The following is a 24,586-nucleotide window of genomic DNA, read 5'->3' on the forward strand; positions in this document are numbered from 1 at the left end:
TGATGTATGGTTAACACATGAAACTAACAGTTGATGTATAGCTTACACATGAAACTAACAGTTGATGTATGGCTAACACATGAAACTAACAGTTGATATATGGTTAACACATGAAACTAACTGTTGATGTATGGCTAACACATGAAACTAACAGTTGATATATGGTTAACACATGAAACTAACTGTTGATGTATGGCTAACACATGAAACTAACAGTTGATATATGGTTAACACATGAAACTAACAGTTGATGTATGGTTAACACATGAAACTAACAGTTGATGTAAGGCTAACACATGAAACTAACAGTTGGTGTATGGTTTACACATGAAACTAACAGTTGATATATGGTTAACACATGAAACTAACAGTTGATATATGGTTAACACATGAAACTAACAGTTGATATATGGTTAACACATGAAACTAACAGTTGGTGTATGGTTTACATATGAAACTAACAGTTGATGTATGGCTAACACATAAAACTAACAGTTGATGTATGGCTAACACATGAAACTAACAGTTGATGTATGGTTTACACATGAAACTAACAGTTGATGTATGGTTTACATATGAAACTAACAGTTGATGTATGGCTAACACATGAAACTAACTGTTGATGTATGGTAAACACATGAAACTAACAGTTGATGTAAGGCTAACACATGAAACTAACAGTTGGTGTATGGTTTACATATGAAACTAACAGTTGATGTATGGCTAACACATAAAACTAACAGTTGATGTATGGTTTACACATGAAACTAACTGCTGATGTATGGTTTACACATGAAACTAACAGTTGATGTATGGTAAACACATGAAACTAACAGTTGATGTAAGGCTAACACATGAAACTAACAGTTGGTGTATGGTTTACATATGAAACTAACAGTTGATGTATGGCTAACACATAAAACTAACAGTTGATGTATGGTTTACACATGAAACTAACTGCTGATGTATGGTTTACACATGAAACTAACAGTTGATGTATGGTTTACACATGAAACCAACAGTTGATGTATGGTTTACATATGAAACTAACAGTTGATGTATGGTTAACACATGAAACTAACAGTTGATGTATGGTAAACACATGAAACTTACAGTAAATGTTTAGCTCTCTATTGTTAATATGTTGATATACTAGTCAACATGCACTGTAACTATATCAACATACACTGTAACTATGTCAACATATACTGTAACTATGTCAACATACACTAACTATGTCAACATGCACTGTAGCTATGTCAACATATACTGTAACTATGTCAACATACACTAACTATGTCAACATGCACTGTAGCTATGTCAACATGCACAACATGCACAGTAACTATATCAACTGTAACTATGTCATATACAGTAACAATGCCATGATATACAGTTACAATGTATTTACTAGTTGTAACTTTGTCAACAGATACTGTAAATATGTCAACATGCACTGTAACTATGTCAACATGCACTGTAGCTATATCAACATATCATATAACAATGTCATCATGTATATACCGGTTGTAACTTTGTCAACAGATACTGTAACTATGTCAGCTTTGCAAGATGACACACATTCAGCATGAAAACTAGAACACTGTGTTATATCAAGATGCAGAGTATATATAAATAATCAACTAACAAGGATCCTTGCCTTTCGGACCAAACGTTATGGTGCTGCAGCCAAGACAAGTCATGGAGCAAAGACTCATCTGGACTGGGAGGACGGTTCCGTAGCACACGTGGGCTATCCGGAATGGCCTTGACCTTTCGTCCTGACCTTGGGGATGGTGGAATGGTTTGCATGTTTATATTGACAGGAACTGGGTACTTGATGACAACTGGGCTCTGAGGCCGACCCCTGTCAGGTGTACTGCTGCGGCCCCTGACACTTCGAATCACATCCTGGCCATGGTGTGCTCTAGGGGTCCGTGGGGTTGTACGGGTGCCAGAGTCTGGTGGAAGATCAGACATGTTGACTGGAAACTCTGGAGTTGGAGCTCGCTTTCTATTATCATTCGAAAATGTTGATAACCAAGATGTCTTCATATTTATAAATCCAGAGAAAATACCTACCACAAAAGTTGAATCCCAATTTGTTCAAAGATAAATTCCAAGCAAATACCTACATCCAAAATTCCAAACACAACAATTAAAACAGAATGTTCTCCAGAAGACTTAAATCCAAATTCTTGTATTTGAAGACATTGTTCCATAAAAGCTAATCTACCAATTAGATTTGATCAGACTAGGAAACCGATTCAGATTAATTCTTTTGGCACTGATGTAATGAAATGAATAAATAAAAGCTTTCTCCTAACAAAACATGTATTTGAAATACATGTAACACAAAATTACATGCTATTAAACGATTCCAGTGAAATGGATTGCATCCTTAGGATTCTACACGTGAACACATCCAAATAGTAAGTTGATAGGAATGAAGACTCTCAAGTTAAGGTTTATAATCCAATGTATTCATGAATGGCATTCCCCTCGCACACATAACATCCGAAATCACACCGCTAAACAGAAACTGCTGTTAACTGCAAAAACTCCGTAATGGAATATCCCATAATTGTGATACCCAAGAAACGAGTATAACTTGCAACTTCTTTGCAATGGATTGTCATGTGTTTCCAAGACAACCTATAGTTTTCATCGAAAATACATCTGCAGATTTTGAGAAGAATTTAGAAATGTGTGGCTGGGAAGACAGGAGGAATGTAACTAGGGGTGATGGTAGGTTTCTAATTGAGATAATGAGCCACTTGGTAGCAGATACACATGGTTTATATCTTACAAGTTCACTCTAGTAGTGTGTGGTTGTGGAATACTACCAGGAAAAACGCCACACCACAGCAGCCAACATACGATCTTAGAAAAACATCCCAGAAATACTAATGATTTCAGATAGTTTCTGTAACAAATGTGAAAGTGACAAGTCTCTCCTGCTACAGTTTATATACACTATTGGTCAGTTCTACTCCATCTGCACTTAATCCAGTATGAATACTGGTCAGTTGATGCCCATTTCCATACCATCTGTAGTTAATCCAGTGTACGTATAACTTACAATAAGTGTTTCCACGTATTCCTCCTTCTTGTATCTCAACAGTATCCTACAATCACAGGATACTACAGTTGTATTCCCCAAGTTGCAGCAATTATTCTTCTCAATATTTTTTTTCCGTTTTTGTCATCCAAGTTTTTCGATATCGAACAATGCCAGATAGCATTTTTCTGTGTTTTTCCTGGTAGTATCCTCTACACAAACATCACACTACTGATTTCCAACAAGTCTCTGAATGTATATATATATATACTGACAACACAAATAGATCACAAAAACATGTGTTGATGATGCAGTCGGTCACACACGTTAGTATAGCACCTCAAGTCTATTTTTGGTTCAATACCAGTAGTAGATATGAAGATACTGAACGTACCACAATGAGTTCCTCTAATGAAAACAGAAAAAAATCACTTTTGTGGGAAGAAAAAAATTATGGGACTCATGTCAGGACAAGACTATTTTAAGTCCGGCTTACAAACGACACAAACATCCAACCTCTGAAGACTAAGCATTAAATCACTGTCCAGTGTTCCTTTGTGAAGATTACTGCTGTAGGGGGAGATATTTGTTATGACTATATGTTCCTCAGAACACAGTATGATGGAGATGATATATAGATTTACTGGTTAAAAATGAGCTAGCAGGGTCTCCAGTCTCTCTGTTCTGCAGATGTTACTCCTACCTGGGGCCAGTGGAAACTGGGTGTATGTCCTAACTGGCAGGGACTAGATAAATAAATGTTTATAACTGTATCCCCTACAACACATACAGTTGTAGGTACCACATATAAATGTTTATGAATCTGATAATGACCTTCCTTCTTATCACTCTTTCTCAAAGTCAGCACAGTTGGCTACAAACAGCTCCAGTTCTTTTTTAAGCTTCCATATGAATACAGCATGGAGCAATATGTAAGTACTAGTCCACAGAAATAAATATCGTTATACATAAATAGAAACCAAATTTTTTTAGTTCTCAATTTGATTTTTATAATATCCTAAATTTGTGTGAGTCTAGAAAATTTTTAATGCTGTCAGATGTGTTTTATATGTTTTCTGTAGACACCTGAAAAAGCAATATCATGGTCGACTGAAAAAAAGCAACGCCCTTAAAGTTATGTTATCTCTGCATATAATTCTCAAGATAATGCACATGCATGATGGGCTGCACATGTATCACAGAAAGAGTCTGCGCCAAGCTTTTTGTTTTCTTATATGCTTTAGGTAAATTGACTTTTCTCACAGAAATAAATCAATTTCCCAGGAAAATATATCAAATTGCTTAAATGAAATGAATTCCAAGTTTGAAATTTCAAAATATTGGATACACTTTCAAATTCATATATTACATAACTCTTTACATTTGTTTTGATATTTGAAATTTTCTTGAGAGTGAAGTCCTTGGTAGCTTCTAAAATCTCCTAAAAACCTTAGCAGCTGCCTAGTGTTTAAGAAACTATGATAATTCAAATCTGCTTGTGTCTGATAAGCTGCCGAGTCTCAAAACTAAGGGGGTAATGCACCAGACAACATAACCACAATCCCTCCAATCTAAACAAGGCAGACTGGATTTTAGAGTGTAAAACATACACATTCTACAGAAAGGCTGTGAGGTGATCTTTTATATACAGAGATATGAACTATCTGAGGCTTGTTAGCAAGCTTTTTTGTTTGTGATAAGTTAAATCCAGTCTGTTGAAGAACACTATATGTTGTAATAGAGGACTTAATGCAATTGCACATCTCCCTAAAATCCTGTCACTATACTTTCACGAATGTGGCATTTCAGGCCTTCAGCACTTCACACTATGTTGGCTAAATACAGACTCCATCAAATCCGGAAGTTTACACATCCCATTTGTTCAACACCCGAATTGAAAAATATGGATCCAAATATCCTCAATGAACACCAAATCACCATAAAGTCACCGCTGTATATTTAGGTGTCCCATTAGAATTATTTTACATATATTCTGTTAAATTCTTGTCAACGTTGTTAGAATTGTCATAAAATTAAAGTTAGTAAGAACTTAATTCCAAGCCTTTTATAACAGTAATGAAAGCTGTTGCTATATTTGCAAAATTGGATTTCACAACTCCAGAAGAACAAAACAGTTTTGGAGAATTTTAATTATCCCAGTGTAAAGTCAACTGCAATTTAAACCAACACTTTTTATTAATTAGTCCATAAATTTGTATTGACTCAAGTAAAACTGATATCAATTAATTCCTTCTTACATTCTGCAATGCATACTTCCAAATGAAAAAATAAATCTCCTAATAAGAAATCTAAAGTTTTTAAGTCCACACAGTTTCATTCCCCAATTTGTTATTCTTGAAAACTGTCAATGGTAACACAGTGGTAAACACATGTATAAAACAAGAATCACATCTGATTTCCCATCAAATTTAAATTTCAGTGACACTTGTCCTCCAATGGAGCTTATTAGTACTAATCATGTAAACCCTGTCAGTCTGACATTTCCAAATTTCCTTCCAAGACAATGTCACATCAGCCCACCAGATATAGACATGACACATCAAAAGCTAGGCCGCTCCTTGGTCTGGGGGAAGCACAGTAGTAGAAAACACATGGGGATATTAAGTATCAACATTAACTCTGTTAATATGTGATGACAGGTGACAAATGAGGATATGAAACACAATATGACAGTTCTGACAAAGCAACTTCCCTTATTTGTTGGCAAACCCTCATTGTTAACAAAATCCCTTTTATACTGGCACACCTCACAGCCTACGCAGCCTTGAGAACTGCCTTTTTTCTCTTATTCTGCATCAAAATATTGGTTAAATAGTTCTCTTACTGTTGTTGGATATGGAGGTGAATATTTGCTTTCTGTGAAATGTAGCTCTGTTAGTGTGAGGAACCAATTAGTCAATATTGTCAACAACACACGAACTTCTCAGACACATAAAAATTATCTATCCATTCCCGAAATATTTCACTATTGTTTCCACACGAGATCAAGTCTCAGACAGGTTAAAACACTTTCATTTGGTAAAGAAAGAAATACACACAAGTAGATATATCAGATATCAATTGATACATAGAGAACAAGTGACTCCATAACAACCTCTGTAGATATAAATCTCCAATCACATATTAAACCATCTGTTGTTATTGCTTCCTGTTCAACAACTAACACCATTACCATTTTTTGCCTCCGAGGATCCAATTATTCCTGAGTTTGAGATCAGCTCTGAGACATACACATTGTTACTAAAAGAATTGAGTTCATCACTTTGTGACATGCACCATATATCTTCATGTATCAAAAGTTTTTCAAGTCATGAAATAAACCAGGTCATAGTAAAGTTCCTTACCAGGAACTCACAGCAAGAATCTCTAACAAAGTAAAGTTCCTTACCAGGAACTCACAGCAAGAATCTCTAACAAAGTAAAGTTCCTTACCAGGAACTCACAGCAAGAATCTCTAACAAAGTAAAGTTCCTTACCAGGAACTCACAGCAAGAATCTCTTAATCAAAGTAAAGTTCCTTACCAGGAACTCACAGCAAGAATCTCTAACAAAGTAAAAAGTTCCTTACCAGGAACTCACAGCAAGAATCTCTAACAAAGTAAAGTTCTTACCAGGAACTCACAAGAATACCAGGAACTCACAGCAAGAATCTCTAACAAAGTAAAGTTCCTTACCAGGAACTCACAGCAAGAATCTCTAACAAAGTAAAGTTCCTTACCAGGAACTCACAGCAAGAATCTCTAACAAAGTAAAGTTCCTTACCAGGAACTCACAGCAAGAATCTCTAACAAAGTAAAGTTCCTTACCAGGAACTCACAGCAAGAATCTCTAACAAAGTAAAGTTCCTTACCAGGAACTCACAGCAAGAATCTCTAACAAAGTAAAGTTCCTTACCAGGAACTCACAGCAAGAATCTCTAACAAAGTAAAGTTCCTTACCAGGAACTCACAGCAAGAATCTCTAACATAGTAAACAAAAATTACCATGTGTACAGAGTGCAAAATATTTCACCATTGTTAGTTTAAAATTGTTATTATAGATATCAAGTTATCAAATAGAGGTAATGGAAATTAATATAATATTATATAGTATTTGATATTCACAAGAAATGTCTATTTGCAGTTTAGATCTTTGATTACAAGAAGTTTCTTGTGAGCATCCTTTGAGCAGGTTAAAACTACCTGAATCAGTTATGATATAAGTAAAAATATACCAGTGCATAGGCATTCTATCCTTCAGATATAAAGTATTATTCCCTAAATCTCTTACTCATCATCCAACATTTGAAAGAAAACCCAGCATGAAACAGCAAGATTGAAAAATATCAAAAATAGAACTCCATTGCTTTACCGGTACATAATCTTAAAGCCGGATCATGAATTACCTCATTTTATAAATGTGAACTTACAGCAGACTAGGAAAATACCCTCAATAGTAAGTAAAGTAAAAAGAAGCAGTTAAAATTAGGGTGTCCTACAGCGGATTGACAACTATCCATCATACCACAGGAAATGGGTACTGAGTTGAACTAGATTCCAGATGGAGAGGGATCCAAAAAGCATTTAAATAGTAGCTTTTTGTGGCCACTATCTTATCTAGTCATGATATGGGTCAGATAAGATTAGTTGCCCTACCTCCCCCTAATTCTTCCATAAATATACTATGTTTTTACTTCTACTTTACACCAATTTCACCAGCCCCTAGTCACACCTGCTACAGCGCTAGTGCTGAACCTATATTCAAGCAATCAAATAAATATGTTTGGTTTATGGCCTTCACAACAGCCAGGGTCATGTGGAGGCATGGTCTCCTTGTAGTAGCTGGTGGCTACATATACCTTACTGAACAACATATGAGAGGGGAGCCCTATGGTAAGCCATCCAGAGTAAAGTATCATGCCCAAGGATACAACTATGACAATACAGACCAGTCCATTTTGCACCTTCCCAAGGAATGCATGGTAGGGAGCAACAGAGAAACAAACATATCTTATTCTATACTCCCAACCTATCCTTGCCACATTTTCATACATATTCCTTATACTAATTTTTCTTCAAGATAGCTGTATGCTTTGCAAAGTTTTTTTTCCAAAGTTTTCACAAGTTCTTTTTACAGATAACATTAATCTCTCACCTTGTTTTGGAATGGATGGAGGGTGGGGAGGATGGGGGCAGTGGGGGATGGTGGTGTTGTTCTGTTATCAACATTTTTTCTTCTTTAAAGTTTCTAGATTCTTTGGTACTAAAATGATCAAATAAGAGGCCTAATGGGCCTTTATCTCTTGCCTATTTATTCAACTGTTTTGAAAAATATTACCATGAATTAATTAGATTTAATTCCAACTAAAATGAGCATTATCATCGGATCTTATCATCAACATCATTCAAAAAGGAATCTCTGATAACAGTAGTATAAAATATACATAAAACATAGCCCCGAAGAAGTCCAACATAGGGGCAAAACTGGTTGACATTTCCAATAAACAACAAGTACTTCTTACTCCTTCGTCTGTTGTGACTGAGTCTATTTCCTTAATGTATCCATCTTAAACTCTGAGTCCCCTACACACATCAGGGTATCCAGACCAGGAGCACAGGACCAAATTATATAAACATTGAGGAAAACTAGAATGTTGGCTCTGCCGTAGCCATGGTTTAGTAGAGCCTGTTTCACAAACATACAGTGAATAAAATTTCAACTGTTTCACCAACTGGAATAAGGTTGACATTATTTTCACATTCCTATGTGTTGTCAATAGGCGGCATAATGGCCTGAGATTTGCACATGCAAATTCATAATGCATGTTACCTGTACATGTGACTCAGGTAGTAGCAGACAGACATAAAATTTTACTGAGATGGAAGGAAATGAAGAAAGTACTGGAAATGCAGGGAGCAACTTTAAATGATATACTTAAACAACTGAGGGAACAGAGGAATCAATTTAGGGGGTATTTGGAAGCTAGGTTGTTTAATTCAGAAGCAAATAAGGATGTGCCAAATGAGTTGAAAAAGTTGAAGGACATGGAGGATATAGTATGGAAGTGTCAGGGTAACAAATAGCAGTATTCTCTTAATGTTTTTCTTTTTGAAAATTTGAATCAAGTTTTGTGGACCATATAGTTCAGAAAGCTCCTGTACTGTGAGGAGATCATTACAATTGTTGTGAAGATTAACAAATGCAATAAATGAATAAAAAAGCAGATTAGTCTGATGCTGGCTGGGATACAGTGAAAATATATGTGGTCTTTTTTCAGTTCAAAGCCAGTTTCACAAACATACAGTAATTGTATGCATCTAACCTGGATTAAAATGATGAAATGTTATAGCCCCTTCACAGTACATAAAATGTGGATCTATTGGTATTTTTTTTAATATCTTTATAATGTTATGTGTTTGCAACCAATAGCCTGATCATTCATGTATCCAATTAAGATCCAGAGGCTACTGCCTTTATTGAAACATACGTTTGTAATTAATGAAATCAATATGTTCCTGGTCTACTTCCCTAGCTGGTTAGTATTAAAGACTACCTATAGATTTATAATCCAAGCTCTGACAAAAAAGTAGCAGATGATGAAAAGGTTGTTTAAGTAATACATAAATCTCATCTGATGATCCTACAGTAAGGAAATAATAAAAAAAAATACTTTCAGTCTTTCATCACCAAGGAAATATAAGAACTAGGTCGATATGGGAGTCAAAGAGTACAACAAAAAAAGAGAAGAAGTACAGGTTGGGTTGTATACAAAACCTTAGTTACTAGATAAACGAAATGCAATCCCTTCTTGTGAACCTCTTCAGTTTGTGTTTGATGTCTGATTTGAGCAGAGCTTGCAAGAATTTTGAAAAGGGGAGTATCTGAAGTAATCTTTGGTACAGAAGAATCATCAGAAGCAGCTAGTGTAGCCCTAGATAATCCTGTAGGGTACACCAACATACCCATCTGTGGTGGTAAACTCTTCTTTTTAAATTCCAAAATAGTCTGATAGGTTTGCCATTTTTTTAAATGCATCACACACCTATAATTTGTATCACACATTTTTTAATCACAGATAATTCAAATCTATATGACCTTTTGAGTTATCTCCCATCTTTCATCAATCTTTTTACAGAATGTGTAGGAAACTTTCTAAATATCCCATTACTGCTCCATCAATCCACAGATGCATGCCACGCTGAGGTTACAACATTGGAGCACTGAAAAAATCCCACATCTGAAAGGTTGGTAATACCTCCCTTATCAAAAAAACCCCCATCTTGGTTTTTTAAACAGACAGCCAATCACCTATCCTCAGTGTTTTAGTATGGATGATCCAAAAATAGGGCTACTGATCATTTCAAGGTTTGGTTAGTTTTATAAAAAAAGGATAGTGAAAAATTTGTTGCATTACACTGTCTGTTTAACATACTCAAGTGGTAATTTCTGAGATTTAACCGTCCCCCCCATGACCCCAACCATCCACACACTCCTCTCCTCACTCACTTTAATCAGATTAAAGCTCTTTAATAAGACAAAACTTTTTTTTTAATTTTTAGCGTTAAAGATGCTTAACAGAAATCATACAGACTTTAATATACATCAGATCCCAAACTATTAAAGCTACATCATACATTACATTGATTCAAGTTCATAATAGTTGATAATTGCAACTGAAATGGATGAAATTAGAGAGTCAACAATATAAGAAACTCTTGTAATACTGTCAAATCAATATCAATGGTCAAAGTACATTACAAGTAACTTCCTTATGTTAGTCTATTTCTTCTGTTCATCTGAGGATCACAATGAATGCTAACTTAATTGTCATTTTTGTTGTTCAAAATCTTGTTTTTTAAGTAAGTTAACCTTTTTTAGTTTCAATTACATTGTTTACGTTATGCAAATTAAGAAATATTTTGTAAAGAAAATTATATTTTACAAGACAAATAAAATGTAACCTCTATAGACACATGGCCTATATATGTAGAGTTAATCTCTATAGTCACATGACCTATATATAGAGGTAACCTTTGTAGTCACATGGCCTATATGTAGAGGTTATCTATATAGTCACATGGCCTATATATGTAGAGGTTATCTATATAGCCCCATGGCCTATATATGTAGAGGTTATCTATATAGTCACATGGCCTATATATACAGGTTATCTATATAGTCACATGACCCATATGTAGAGGTAATTATATAGTCACATGGCCTATATATGTAGAGGTTATCTATATAGTCACATGGCCTATATATACAGGTTATCTATATAGTCACATGGCCTATATATGTAGAGGTTATCTATATAGTCACATGGCCTATATGTACAGTTTATCTATATAGTCACATGGCCTATATATGTAGAGGTTATCTATATAGTCACATGGCCTATATATATAGAGGTTATCTATATAGCCACATGGCCTATATATGTAGAGGTTATCTATATAGCCACATGGCCTATATATGTAGAGGTTATCTATGTAGTCACATGGCCTATATGTACAGGTTATCTATATAGTGTCACATGGCCTATATATGTAGAGGTTATCTATATAGTCACATGGCCTATATATGTACAGGTTATCCATATAGTGTCACATGGCCTATATATGTAGAGGTTATCTATATAGTCACATGACCTATATATGTACAGGTTATCTATATAGTCACATGGCCTATATATGTAGAGGTTATCTTTATAGTCACATGGCCTATATATGTAGAGGTTATCTTTATAGTCACATGACCTATATATGTAGAGGTTATCTTTATAGTCACATGACCTATATATGTAGAGGTTATCTATATAGTCACATGGCCTATATATGTAGAGGTTATCTTTATAGTCACATGACCTATATATGTAGAGGTCATCTTTTAAGCAGGCTTACCTTTATACTTCTATTTATTTTAGGCTTGAAGATTAACAAATCATTAAAAGCTGATTTCTGCACAGGTCTTATTTTCATCAAAAGATTAGCTACAGCAAGAATTATCAGCTATCAAACCCACCACACAAACCACATTTAATTACTGTGTGTAAAGGCATTTAATGTGACTTCTGCTACACATGACCTTATACATGCCAATAAAAATACTTTCAGGGGCTGATAACCGTTCATCAATAACTCTTCAACAGTCTCAAGTGTGGATCTATTGGATTCAAACCCATGGAGCAAACATTCTACTATACATACACATATGCTTATCAATACAGTAACCACAATAAGACCGTACCAATCATCTGTCTATCAACTGATCTTTACATATACTTATACTATTAGAGAAATTAATTGGAAATAAAAATTCATTGATCCTTTATTTATTCATTAGAAGTTAACCTTGCTGTGTGTTATAACAAAGGATAGCTCAGGTATTAAATAAGATGCTAAAATTCAATGTACAGGAAAAAGCTCTAATCAAGAATGAAAAAAAACTGCAGAAAAAGCTCAGCTTCAAAGTAAAAAAAAAAAAAAAAAGGGAAAGATTTGTAATGTTGTGTTATCTTTATTGTGTGTATCCCCACTTGGCAAAGATTGTTATTTTCACCATATATTGTACACTGTAGTATATATGAACTAACAAAGTTTTATTTAATCATTAACATACAGGGGCATAGCTCTGAAAAGTAGGTACGACATGCAACTGCACAAGACAGATACTGCAGCCAAATAAATCATATATAGAAACATTTGAATAAGAATTAATTTAAAGATCTGAAAAGTTTTGATAAATTTGTTATGTACATATATGTAATGGAGTATAATTCTTTCAAAAAAGTTAAAAATACAAATTTGGTTAAGGATGGACAGATGGACCACAGAGGTAAAACCATCTAAATAGCCCATTTGACAATGGTGAGTTAAAAAAATCCCAAAACTGGAAAATTAGCAAATACTATTAATAAAGGATTTTTCTTACAGAAAACTACAAAAAGTATGTTTATATTTATGCTTTGGATGTAAATATAGCACAAAATTTGTATATTAACACAATAACAGTTTAAGCCATAGATAGGTTTCATGCCAGGAAACGTGATTTCAAACATTCACGTTATCTCACCGAGGCATCTGCAGAAACCATTCCCATCTACACTGCAGAGCAGACAGAGATAGGCCTAACTTGACCTCACATAACTCTGAAACCCAAACATATCCAGGATGTATTTCTCTGTAATTACTTCTACATACATCAGAGCATAAATATCCAATCCAAGATTAGAATAGAGAAATTTGTCTCAAGGACAAATTTTTTCTCTAGTACATTTTATCAATATGCTGACAATTATGGCACCTAACATTTTTGCAGTGAACTGAAGAAAATTTTCTAACATAGGACACAACTGGTATTGATTTAGCACTAATTTAGTAGTTATTACATTAGTTCAGATGAAATCTTCTAGCTAAACATATAATTTTAATGTCATACTAATTTGTTAGTATAAAAGCTGATGTTAGAGTCAGAATTTATCTGTATTTCCCCTAAGTAACACAACCATATATCAAGTAGTGTAAAACTAGTATACTAAAAAATGACTCACTTTTATAGTAATACAAAAAAATGTACCAGTATACTTTTATAAATGCAAGTATGGCAGGGGACACCTGAAAAAAGGCAGGCAATGAAGAGTAAAAACTAAATACAAGTACACAATTGATAATTTGCTGAGGAGACAGAAAATCAGGTGGGTGCTACAGCATGTACTTCTTGATCTCTGTAGTGAACAACTTCAACACTTTTAGTAATGTGACATAACAAAGCCAGGGGCTGAATCATAGCTCCCTACATCAGACCACCTTTAGTGACATGGACTGATTTAATTATGGCATCCAATTCCCAAGTTGGGAAGGAAAAATAGCAATATTTAACTGCTGGCAATATATAATGAATGACAGCCATGTTACAAATTGGTCTAGGTACATCAAAACCTTTTCAATTTCTGGCAAGCAGAATACATTTGCATCAAATATTTTGTAGTTGCTTCCACTGCACAAAAAACCAAAAACAATAATGATAAAGTATCACGCTGGCATTTTATAAAAAATGACAACATCTTACTTAAGTTATACCAGCCATATTGGAAAAAGGCTTTGCTTTCATAGTAATAATAGTGTAATTCTTGCAAAATAAATTCCTCGATGATCAGCATTTTCACAAAATAATTTGAGAGGAAAATAGATCTTGGGGACCTAGAATGCCTAGTTCCATACAACATAAATTGTTCTCAACATTTTTGAGTGGTCATGGATTATTTAAGGCTGCATATAACCTGGCAATACACATTTATCACTTATTTTTATGAAGAGTTATTTCCCTTACTATAAATTCTATTTGAATTAAACTTGTAAACATTTCAAAGATAATCTTGAATTCTATCTTACAGTGTTTATACTTATTCTTCAGCTGTGAAAGTTTTTTTTTTCATTATGGGAAAATATGCATTTTTTTAAAGAAAAAAAGAAAGAAAAAAAAGGGGGAACTGGGGAACTCAAATGCTTTTGACAGATTTCAACAATGTTATTTTTTTCTTTGCTCTACCTCTTTAAGGTAATATATGCTCTGCTTGAACAAAAAAATAATGTCATTGAGTAAGAGTTCAATGATATCAACATTAGCCTACATATAGGTTTGTACATGTATCATACATGGTTGGTCTTTAAACAATCCTTGTCTATTTATAACCCTAGCATGTCTGAATTGATTATGTAAACACATTTAATATCCCTATCATTTAAGGGGTTACTGTTAATAGATTCAACTTTGTCAATGCTAATTTTGACCTAATAAAGACACTTGTCTATGTGCTTACAACTACAATATATGCTAAATGCCTGGTTTTTACTGATGCAGTTGTTTCAAAACAGGCTCAATCATGTTCATGCATAACTTTCACTTCATCGTGCATTATTACGAATTTCACAAACAAGAAGACAACACTTAAATACATGACCTGTTTACGTACCTTAGGATAATCCTGAACATATCCTGTGGTTTCCTGTTCAGATTCTAATTAGTCTCATTTCACCAAACCACTAGTCACCTCTACTAGTGAAATTAATTTAGACCCAGAAGAATAAATAGCCAATATAGGTGATAGGAACACTGATAATATGACATGGTGTGTAGTTTTATATATGTGTCCTCCACTTGAAGCGTTGCTGTGTATAAACATACACCACCTCCGACCTTATAACTAACTCTATCTCACAAAATACTTGGACCATTTTTTTTTCTGTTTCTTCAATTATGTGGAAATGACAACAGCAGTTTTGTATGTCCAGTGTTAAATGCTATGATGAGAATTTCCAGCTAATATCTGCATGACCGATTTAGTACCGTATCCGTTTCACTTATAAACAAACCTGAAGGGCACATGTTCGGCCATGCAAGTAAAGATGTTCTTCTCAAATCTGAAGAACAATCTTTTCTTATATTTGCACATGTGTTCATATAACTTTATCAATAATGGATCTTTTTCATTGTAAAGTTTGGATGCATGGCAAACACGCACATACATATATATAACAAACCAAATGATCAGGAACAGCAGCATCATGTATAATAAATATACACAAAGAAGAGCCAAACATCCATCTATAATGGACTTAATGAACTCCAGCAAGGTTAGCTATAGGTAGAAAGTTTGTATTCAATCCAATTAACCCCGGCCCCCACAGCATGCCTGCTTATATTAAATTATGAAATCTTTCATGAGTAATAACAGACGTTTACTTGAATCTTATGTCAAGATAAGCTACACATAGTTTTAATTACCATGATGATGTAAGTTATAGTGCATATTCTATAAATTACACTACAACAGTACAAGACTAGCCTACAATATTGTTTCAAATTTCTAACAGAACAAACCACAACATGTGTAGTAAATGTACATTTTTATGTTTTGTTTTTTCTTCCAAACTTTAGCTAGTTATGCGTGATGTCCATGGTAACTCTTTTTCAAGAACTATTGTTGTAAAGTGGCAATCCATGGAAATAAATTTTAACTATAAACAACGCATAGAAATCTGTTGAAAGAAAATATGTCCGCCTTTTAATCTTAAAGATTGACTCTGATTATAAATGCAAGGGGAGTCATGGGCCAATTGGAACAAAACAGAAATTTTAGTTGAATTTAAGTTCCCCAAGAAGCAATTAAAAGTCTGGCTAAAATATTACAGAACTTAAGATAAATCCTAGATTGATAGTCATGGTCACTGGTGTAATATTTCTGTGTTATAGATTTCAATATTATATTATTGTTTCATAATGCACGTAGGTGATATAGATATGAAGGGCGTAGTGTACTTAAGACTTCATGAAAAATTCTATTTTTTAAACTTCAAAATGATTGATATAAACTTGAAATACCATTAATTAACCAATACCCTATCTGTTAAGAAAAACATATCTAATATATAGGCATATATATAAATTTATACCTGATTTTCAATAAATTTCTGTTAAGTAAAACCAAGCAGTGCAGTTAATTTAATCAATTACCAAATATTGCATTGACATATTTTTGATTAATCACTGGCATTTAAAATCACTGTACATGCAAATCTACTTACAACTATGTGCATGTGCCACCACAATGGTTAGTATTGTTTATTTTCAAAGCATGCAACTACTTTCTCATAATACAGTCCTTTACCAATCATAGATATTTGAAGTACCGGGTATGTAAATTACCCTTTTAAATATTCATGTGTGTGCATTCCTTGGTAAATAGTTTTGAAAGTGTTTTTTAAGATCAATCAATAATAAGGATAAATAATTAAATATTTGTTTCCTATTTCCCAACAATCAGTTATTTACAATCTCAATAATATCCTTAATGAAATTTGGAAAGACATATATAGTCTAAATGTTCTAAAATCAATTGTGATTATTTTAAAAATGAAATAAAAATAGGGAAACATTACTGTAATTTTTTTTAATTACTTTTGAAAAGTAATAAACGTTTGATTGGAGCTTTTTACCATAGTATAAATTACTTGCTTAGAATTAATAATCAATATAAAGGAAAATAATATGTTGTCTATATATCTAAAGGGACAGAAAACAGGAAGCAGAATTAGATATACTAACAAATAGCATATAAATTTTGCAACCATTAAATGTTTTTAGTGACTGTTTACACATCATGATAGTCAATGAATGATTACACAGCTTTCATTTAGACCTTTAAATCCTAATTAGAAAAAAATAACAATTCTGTAATAATTCATGATTAGCAGTAAGTAGTTTATGATGTGAGTATTTTGTATACAAATCTATATGAAAGCAGTACATCACAATGCCTATAATTAAAAGGTATGAATAATATAAGTAACTGGAGTTAATATACTACATTTTACTAATGATGATGATGCATACCGCTTTAGTTGTGAAAAGTCACTATCACTACCACTGGCTCTGGAATACAAACAGTTAATAAAAATGAATGAATATAAGACACTAAAGAGTTATCTCCCATAGATCACGACTTGATTACTCAAAAATGAAGCATTTGTTGTTTCTATACATTAATGTTTGCATCAGTGACATTTGAGATAATAAAATAAAAGAACAATACACAGTATTGCAAGTGCTTTCAATAGTATATTTCATCATTCTTCTTGATCATTGCATGTAAAACAATTTATATGTTTAAGTTTATAAAATGCCTGTAAATGTATAATCATGAGTTTTCTTGGTTAGCTGGGAATTTGCCTGTTTTTAAACATACTTTTTATTCAAATAAGCACTGAAGAATCCTAACTTAAGTATCAAACAACTGTCATTGATTTGTAACTTTGAAAATAAGAAATGTAAAATAATAAAAGAAGTCATGATCCTTGAGAATATAAAATCTACACAGCCAGGAAACACTTCTGAAATAGCATAAAAATTAACAAAATAAAACCATGCAAACAAGTGTAAAATTCATAGGAAAAGACATAAATAGTGCAAGAAAAAAATGAAGGTTGATTCATTAAAAAACACTAAAGACTATTTTCGCCAAATGTTTTGTGTATGATACTAAGATTAAATGAGCCTTTCCTAAATATCTTTTCATCAAAACCTTGAAGTGTAAAGGAGCGTTTGTTAGATTTAAATTGAAGGAAAATATAACAACAGAATTGCATATACTGTCATTATTATTTTTAGCAATTTTTTATAAATACAAATTCAGATTTCTACACAAAAATATTTTCTTTCATCTCAAATCATTTTAAGCATAAAACTGAAAAAGTGAAGTACATTATTTCGTCAACAAGTGGAAATAATTTATACAAAACAAATGTAAGATATCTCCTGAAACCACTAGTTAAAAGGAATATACACTGAAGTTTTTATTTGGGCCTACAGACAAGCACTGTCTAATGTCTTTTAATTTCGATTATGATCTCAATTATTACTTGAACCATATTTGTAGTTGTTTATTTTTTACGAATATTTCATACAGATAGCATGCTCATTCATCTAAAAAATCAATAGGCGAAAAAAACCAAACAGAGTAACGTTGAGAATAGTTCGCCTTATCCCCTAAGGAAATGCATAACAAATTACCAGCCTAAAGGAATTTGAGGAATTTTTAAAGAATTTTTCATATGATTTCAACAGTTGACAAATTTCATGATCATAAGTAAAAACACACGATATTCAGTGTGACATGAATTGCGAACAAACAACTCGACATTTAACTATAACTCACCCCAAACTCATGTTGGCCAGTTATGGAATCTGCATTCCGCCAATAGACGATCTTATCTTGATGTGAGCGAACTTCAAACACTTTCAAGTTTCTGCAGAGAAACTATACCGGAAGTAACAGGTACTTTGGGAAATATTTTGATCTCGTGAAATCTCATTCATGACGAGACTGCTTTGTTTTCCTGTCAGAGTTTCAGAAATCGCGAAAAATTATACTATATCACCATTAGAAGAGAAAACAAGCGAACAGCAAGAATAATAGCCCATGGCGTCGGCTCCTACGGTTTCGCCGGGACCCTCAGGAGCAGGTAAATATTCGACTATCCTTCTTTATGAACCGATGACTGAAGTAACAATATGTCGAATTTCATATGCAAGGGGTTTCCCAGTTGAGTGTGTGTTCAGTTTCAGAGGAAAAGAAAAGAGGTAGGCCTATCCGAAGAGTTTTACAAAAAAATTATTAAAAAAACACTTTGAATTACACTAGTGTAAAAAGTACTTTGCTGTTTTGAAATTTCTGTATTTCACAAATTGTTTTTAAGTGAGGAATAGGTCTAAATTTCACAAATTTATTCATTTTAAAACGTGGTGCTAGTTGGCATAGCTTGTACTATTAACTTCATAAGTGTTCAGACCGTCACACTATTCCAGCTGATGGAATAATCTTCCTGTAAATGACTCATTAGGTAGAGACAAGGCCTACACACGGTTTTATAGTATGATGACGAACCTTTGTTTTAGAACAAAGTTCGTCTTCAAGCCAGCTATAGACTCGGGTTTGATTCATGACAGAGTGCTTGCAAATAGTGATAGTATGATTTTCTCTGTTCTGTACACATACCTGTTTAGTCAACGATTTTTGCTTGTCATACTAAACATTTTCTTTGAAATCACCTGCCCAAAGACATTTGCCCCGAGCAGCACCCTTTTCTTCACATGATTTTAAGAAGTTTACACCTTGGCAAGTGAAAAATTCTCATACTTGAAGAAAAGGTGTATCTGTAAACATTGTAGTTGTCAGCTTGAAGTGACCATCATCATATTTAAGCAATATGTCATAAAAATACTGATAAACAAATTATTTAGTAAACTTAGTAAAAAGGTAAAAGAAAGGTTCTCAAAACATTAATGGCAAATATCTCATAATTTTTATAAAGCTTGCACAATATATTACTTCACATATTGATTGAAAGTCAAACCTATCTGTGTCTGTATCAATTACTTACAATTAATGACTTTAAAATGATAACATTTCAAATTTTGGAAAGTTTTGTACATTATTAATTAAGGGAGACATGACCCTGCATAATACACAAGTAATGTTTCCAATATTGTGGTGATGTAACTTCCTGTTTGTGTACCAGGCATTTTGCTAAAGGGTGTAAAGTTTGTGTTGCGCAAGAGAACTTGTTTATAGAAAATGAAAAGTATGTCATGATGACAACAATGGCAAGCGGAGACGAGAGAGGATGGTTTACACCTTTTGAAAGTGATCATCATGAAAGTTGTAGCTGTTATGTCTATTCCTATTCCAAGCCAATGCTGTTAGTTGACAAAAAAGATACTAGCACTTGGTGAAATGATGAGAGTGAAACATGACAACAGTATCTCTACTGGATTCTCGACTAGAAAGAGGGATATCGAGTGTTTGGAAAGGCAGTTTATGATTAAAATTAGGAATGGTGGAAAGAATCGAAAGGAAATAGGGATAGAAGGGAAAAGATCCATGTTTTTAAAGAACAAATAAAGATCCCCTTTAGGTCTTCTTATTTCTTTTCATTGTCAAAGATACATATTTCAATTCATAACACACAGTGAAACTTGTAAGCAACTGAACGAAAAGTTATAACAGTTGATATCATTAGACAGGACAGCACAAGTTATTCTTTGGTTGTTTGACACCAGGAAGGTGGCCTCTGTGTAATAGAATGAATTTATGAATGCCCAATCAATACATAGGTATGTGTAAATATCATTATATTGTTCAAAGTGTCCAAAAGTGTATTTATATACATAGTGTATGTGTTTTCTGATAATACTACCAACTCTAAGAGTGTGATAATTGCAAGGGAGACAACCTACTCCAGGAACAATTCTATATGTAGATTTACAAATGTAAGATAGAAAAACATTTTTGTGATATTTTGTTTCAATTTTTTACTTGCGGTTTTTACAGCTTCATGCTCATCATGCTTCGTCCGTCGTCGTCCGCCGTGCGCCGTCCGTAAACTTTTCATTCAAACGACTTCTTTCAAATACTATAAGGTCTGCTAATACTTGGCACAGAGGATACTGGCATGGAGCTTTTTGTTCAAATGAATGACCTTGACTCCACTTTAAAGGTCACAGGGGTCAAATATGTTAAAATCTTTAAACAACTTCTTCTCATTAACCAAAAGGCTCAGAGTGTAGATATTGGGCCTGTGACATGCTGGGATGAAGGACTACCAATTTATGACCTTGACCCACTTTAAAGGTCACAGGAAAAAAATATGTTAAAATCTTTAAACAAGTTTTTCAATAACCAAAAGGCTCAGATTGCTGATATTGTGCCTGTTTTTTGAAGGGCTATCAAGTTTGTTTAAATGAATGAAAAAAAAAGTCAAATATGTTAAAATCTTTAAACAAGTTCTTCTCAATAACCAAAAGGCTCAGAGATATTGTGCCTGTGGCATGCTGGGATGAAGGGCTATCAAGTTTGTTTAAATGAATGACCTTGAACAACTTTCAAGGTCACAGGGGTCAAATATGTCAAAATCTTTAAATAACTTCTTCTCAAATACTAGAAGGCCTAGGGGGCTAATACTTGGCCCATAGCATGCTGGCATGGAGCCCTACAAAGTTTGATCAAATGAATGACCTTGGCCCACTATCAAGGTCACAGGGGTCAAATATGTTAAAATATACAAAGGACTTCATCTCAATAAGCAAAAGTCTATGAGTGCCGATATTGGGTCTGTAGCATGCTGGGAGGAAAGGCTACCAAGTTTATTTAAATGAATGGCCTTGAACAACTTTCAAGGTCGCAGGGGTCAAACCATGTCAAAATCTTTAAATAACTTCTTCTCATTAGAAGGAAATACTTGGCCCATAGCATGCTGGCATGGAGCCCTACAAAGTTTGTTCAAATGTGTCACAGGGGTCAAATATGTTAAAATATACAAAGGACTTCATCTCAATAAGCAAAAGTCTATGAGTGCCGATATTGGGTCTGTAGCATGCTGGGAGAAAGGCTACCAAGTTTATTCAAATGAATGACCTCAACCCACTTTCAAGGTCACAGGGGTCAAATATGTTAAAATATACAAACGACTTCTTCTCAACAAGCAAAAGTCCATGAGTGCTGATATTGGGCCTGTAAGATGCTTGGAGGAGAGGCTACCAAGTTTGTTCAAATGAATGACCTCAACCCACTTTCTAGGTTTGGCTTGCTTTTTGTCAGATGACCGTTAAGGCCCATGGGCCTCTTGTTACAGCTTCATGCTATGTGAGTATTTAATATGGTTTTGTATAATTTTTTATCAATAAGATAAATTTGTAAAGTAGACATTGATTTTTTTTATCGGTTTATTGTTTCTTTAAAATTTATAAGACTCTTGCAAGAAAAAAATAAGAAAATATTAAACTTCTTGAAACATCATTTGTTTTTTTTTTTTGTAATTTAAAAAAAAAAAAGTGAATAACTCTTTAGAATGCTGAGATTTTCATATTCACTAGGTCACATTACCATTATGTAAAAACATAGGGGTTAATTGTGAAGTGTTGAGCCTCCTTAAACCAGTTTTAATTACGATAAACCCTTCAGTCAGTTTGAATAAAATATTGTTGAACCTGTTCAGTTATACGAATTTATGCTTGTGAAATCAATAAGACTACCAGGTTGACATTTCCGAAAACCATGTCGAGGTTTCTGAAAGTGTCATTAGCAGGAAACTACAAATGGGAAATGGCGTTTTGCTGGGTGTGTAGGGGGCAGTGATTAAAATAAAAAAACCAGCCTGGAAATAATTACTGATCACTTAACTTGTAATACAGTGTTGGGGTCTTGAGTTGTGTCAGATGGCACATGCACAATATTATGGCAAGATGTGAAATCGCACTACACATCAATGCTAATTAAGTACCGTGTATGTGTATAATCTGATGTTATCAATTGCTTACGGTGATCATTTACAGCCTGCGTTCCACATTGTTTAACATTGATGTGAATAGTGACCACATGGAGCGATTATGGAGCCAACACCTTCATCAATAGTAAGACATGCAGTCTTGCAATATGTTTGAACAATTTGAAATGTAACTGAAAAATGTATTGAAAGAGTTCGAACTATCATGAAATTGAAAATTATAGTTTCTTTTTTTTTTTTTTTAAATCACATGATTTACCTGTCTGTTCGAACTGACCAAAGGTTTACCATAGTCATGATTACATCTTTTTTTTCTCTACTCAAACTGCAAAAGGACAAATTCATATACTGGGTTTTTTTTCATTTGGTTTCTGAAATAAAAAAAAATTCACAGACTATCATTCACATGTTATGACCAGTTTTGGCACCTGTACTTTCATGGTCACTACCAGAAGTGACTTCCAGGTAAGCTCTCTATGCAGGATGCTTTTCAGAACACATGGCTGTAACTTATATATATTTTAATTTTTTTTCCTCATCATCTGTTCCTTATAAATTGAAAGTAGAATCTGTGTTTCCCATTTTGTTGTCAGTGTAAACAACCAGATGTAAATCAGCTGATTCCAGAGCAAATTAACAAATTAATAAGCTTGTAATACTTGAAGTTATTATCATTATGATCTAATGATTGATTATTGATTATTGATTATTTGATATATACACTTTTCTTTGGCCAATTCCTACACATGACCATGCCTTACTGGCGATAAACACAAATGTGGCTAATTAAGGAAAGAAGGCTTGTTTTCAGCAACATCTCAAAACATGCAAAAAAAGCACTTATTGTGACATCTTAGAACGTCATGAGTATGGAAAGAGATCATTCTTTCTGCAGACATATCTGATTTATATTAATAATCTTGGCTGAATTGCAATCATGAAAAATTGAAATATGACCTTTGTTTTCTAATTGATTATCAAGCATAAGAGGGGGGGGGGGGCATATCATACATTTCTTTTAAATATCGGATACCACATGAAAATGTATTATGTAGATAGAAATATCTTTTTTCTTAACTTCGGACAGTTTTCTTTATTACAAAATGTCCATTCAAAATTAAGGAATGTTGTTTTTGTATGTAGAGATGCAAATGTCCTTATCATTCAACATCAAATTTTCATGTGGTTTTCGAAACTGCCTGCATTTAACTGGTTATCTCCCCTGCACTAATTCTGTTCATGCTAACATCAAGATAGAAATATGTCCCTTTAATCTTCATGTTATTGCATAGGCACTAAATTACAGTAATAAGGCAGTTGCCAGGTAATTATCAACTTATCTCTTTCACTACATCATGGTAAGTCACTAAGTACAGATATGTGTCTGCTATCAGCAACATGGACAGGGCTATACTGTATCATTTTTTCTCACTTGTATACTGTAACAAATGAATTTGAAAACACTCATCCTACAGCTAAAAGCACTTCTGTTCCTATTTCAAACTTGCAACAAACTGGGAGAAGAATGTTTATATTAAAAAGATAGACACCGTAGATTATGATATTCCCATAGTATCAAAAATTTCAACTTCATCTTTTACTTTTTTCTTCAATGTTTAATCCAAACTTTGTTAAATCCATCTTGTAGCTATTGTAATCATGCGTGAAGTCTATAGTATTCCAT

The 24,586-nt window shown here is 33.6% G+C and overlaps 2 protein-coding genes across 5 annotated transcripts in view; one reads left to right on the forward strand and one right to left on the reverse strand.

Annotated features, from left to right (window-relative positions):
- The window catches only part of LOC132544128 (homer protein homolog 2-like), a 51,634-nt gene extending 32,784 nt beyond the window's left edge, over window positions 1-18,850 (reverse strand). Inside the window, exon 1 of one of the 3 annotated variants that reach the window (XM_060207698.1) lies at window positions 18,777-18,850. In XM_060207698.1, the coding sequence (XP_060063681.1) occupies window positions 18,777-18,787 (11 nt within the window). In that variant the 5' untranslated portion in view covers window positions 18,788-18,850. Of the gene's footprint in view, window positions 1-1,648; window positions 3,293-18,776 lie in introns of those variants that run through there. The other 2 variants (XM_060207697.1, XM_060207696.1) reach the window with 2 other exon arrangements.
- Window positions 18,851-18,972: 122 nt separating this feature from the next.
- LOC132544117 (aryl hydrocarbon receptor nuclear translocator homolog) overlaps window positions 18,973-24,586 on the forward strand; it is a 35,369-nt gene continuing 29,755 nt past the window's right edge. For both annotated transcript variants that reach the window (XM_060207684.1, XM_060207685.1), the window contains exon 1: window positions 18,973-19,083. In XM_060207684.1, coding sequence (XP_060063667.1) covers window positions 19,041-19,083 — 43 coding nt within the window. In that variant the 5' untranslated portion in view covers window positions 18,973-19,040. The remainder of the gene's footprint in view (window positions 19,084-24,586) is intronic.

The sequence above is a fragment of the Ylistrum balloti genome, unplaced genomic scaffold, assembly GCF_031769215.1.
Source record: "Ylistrum balloti isolate Yb309-2 unplaced genomic scaffold, AGI_CSIRO_Ybal_v1 Utg369782, whole genome shotgun sequence".
In the NCBI taxonomy this organism is placed as follows: domain Eukaryota; kingdom Metazoa; phylum Mollusca; class Bivalvia; order Pectinida; family Pectinidae; genus Ylistrum; species Ylistrum balloti.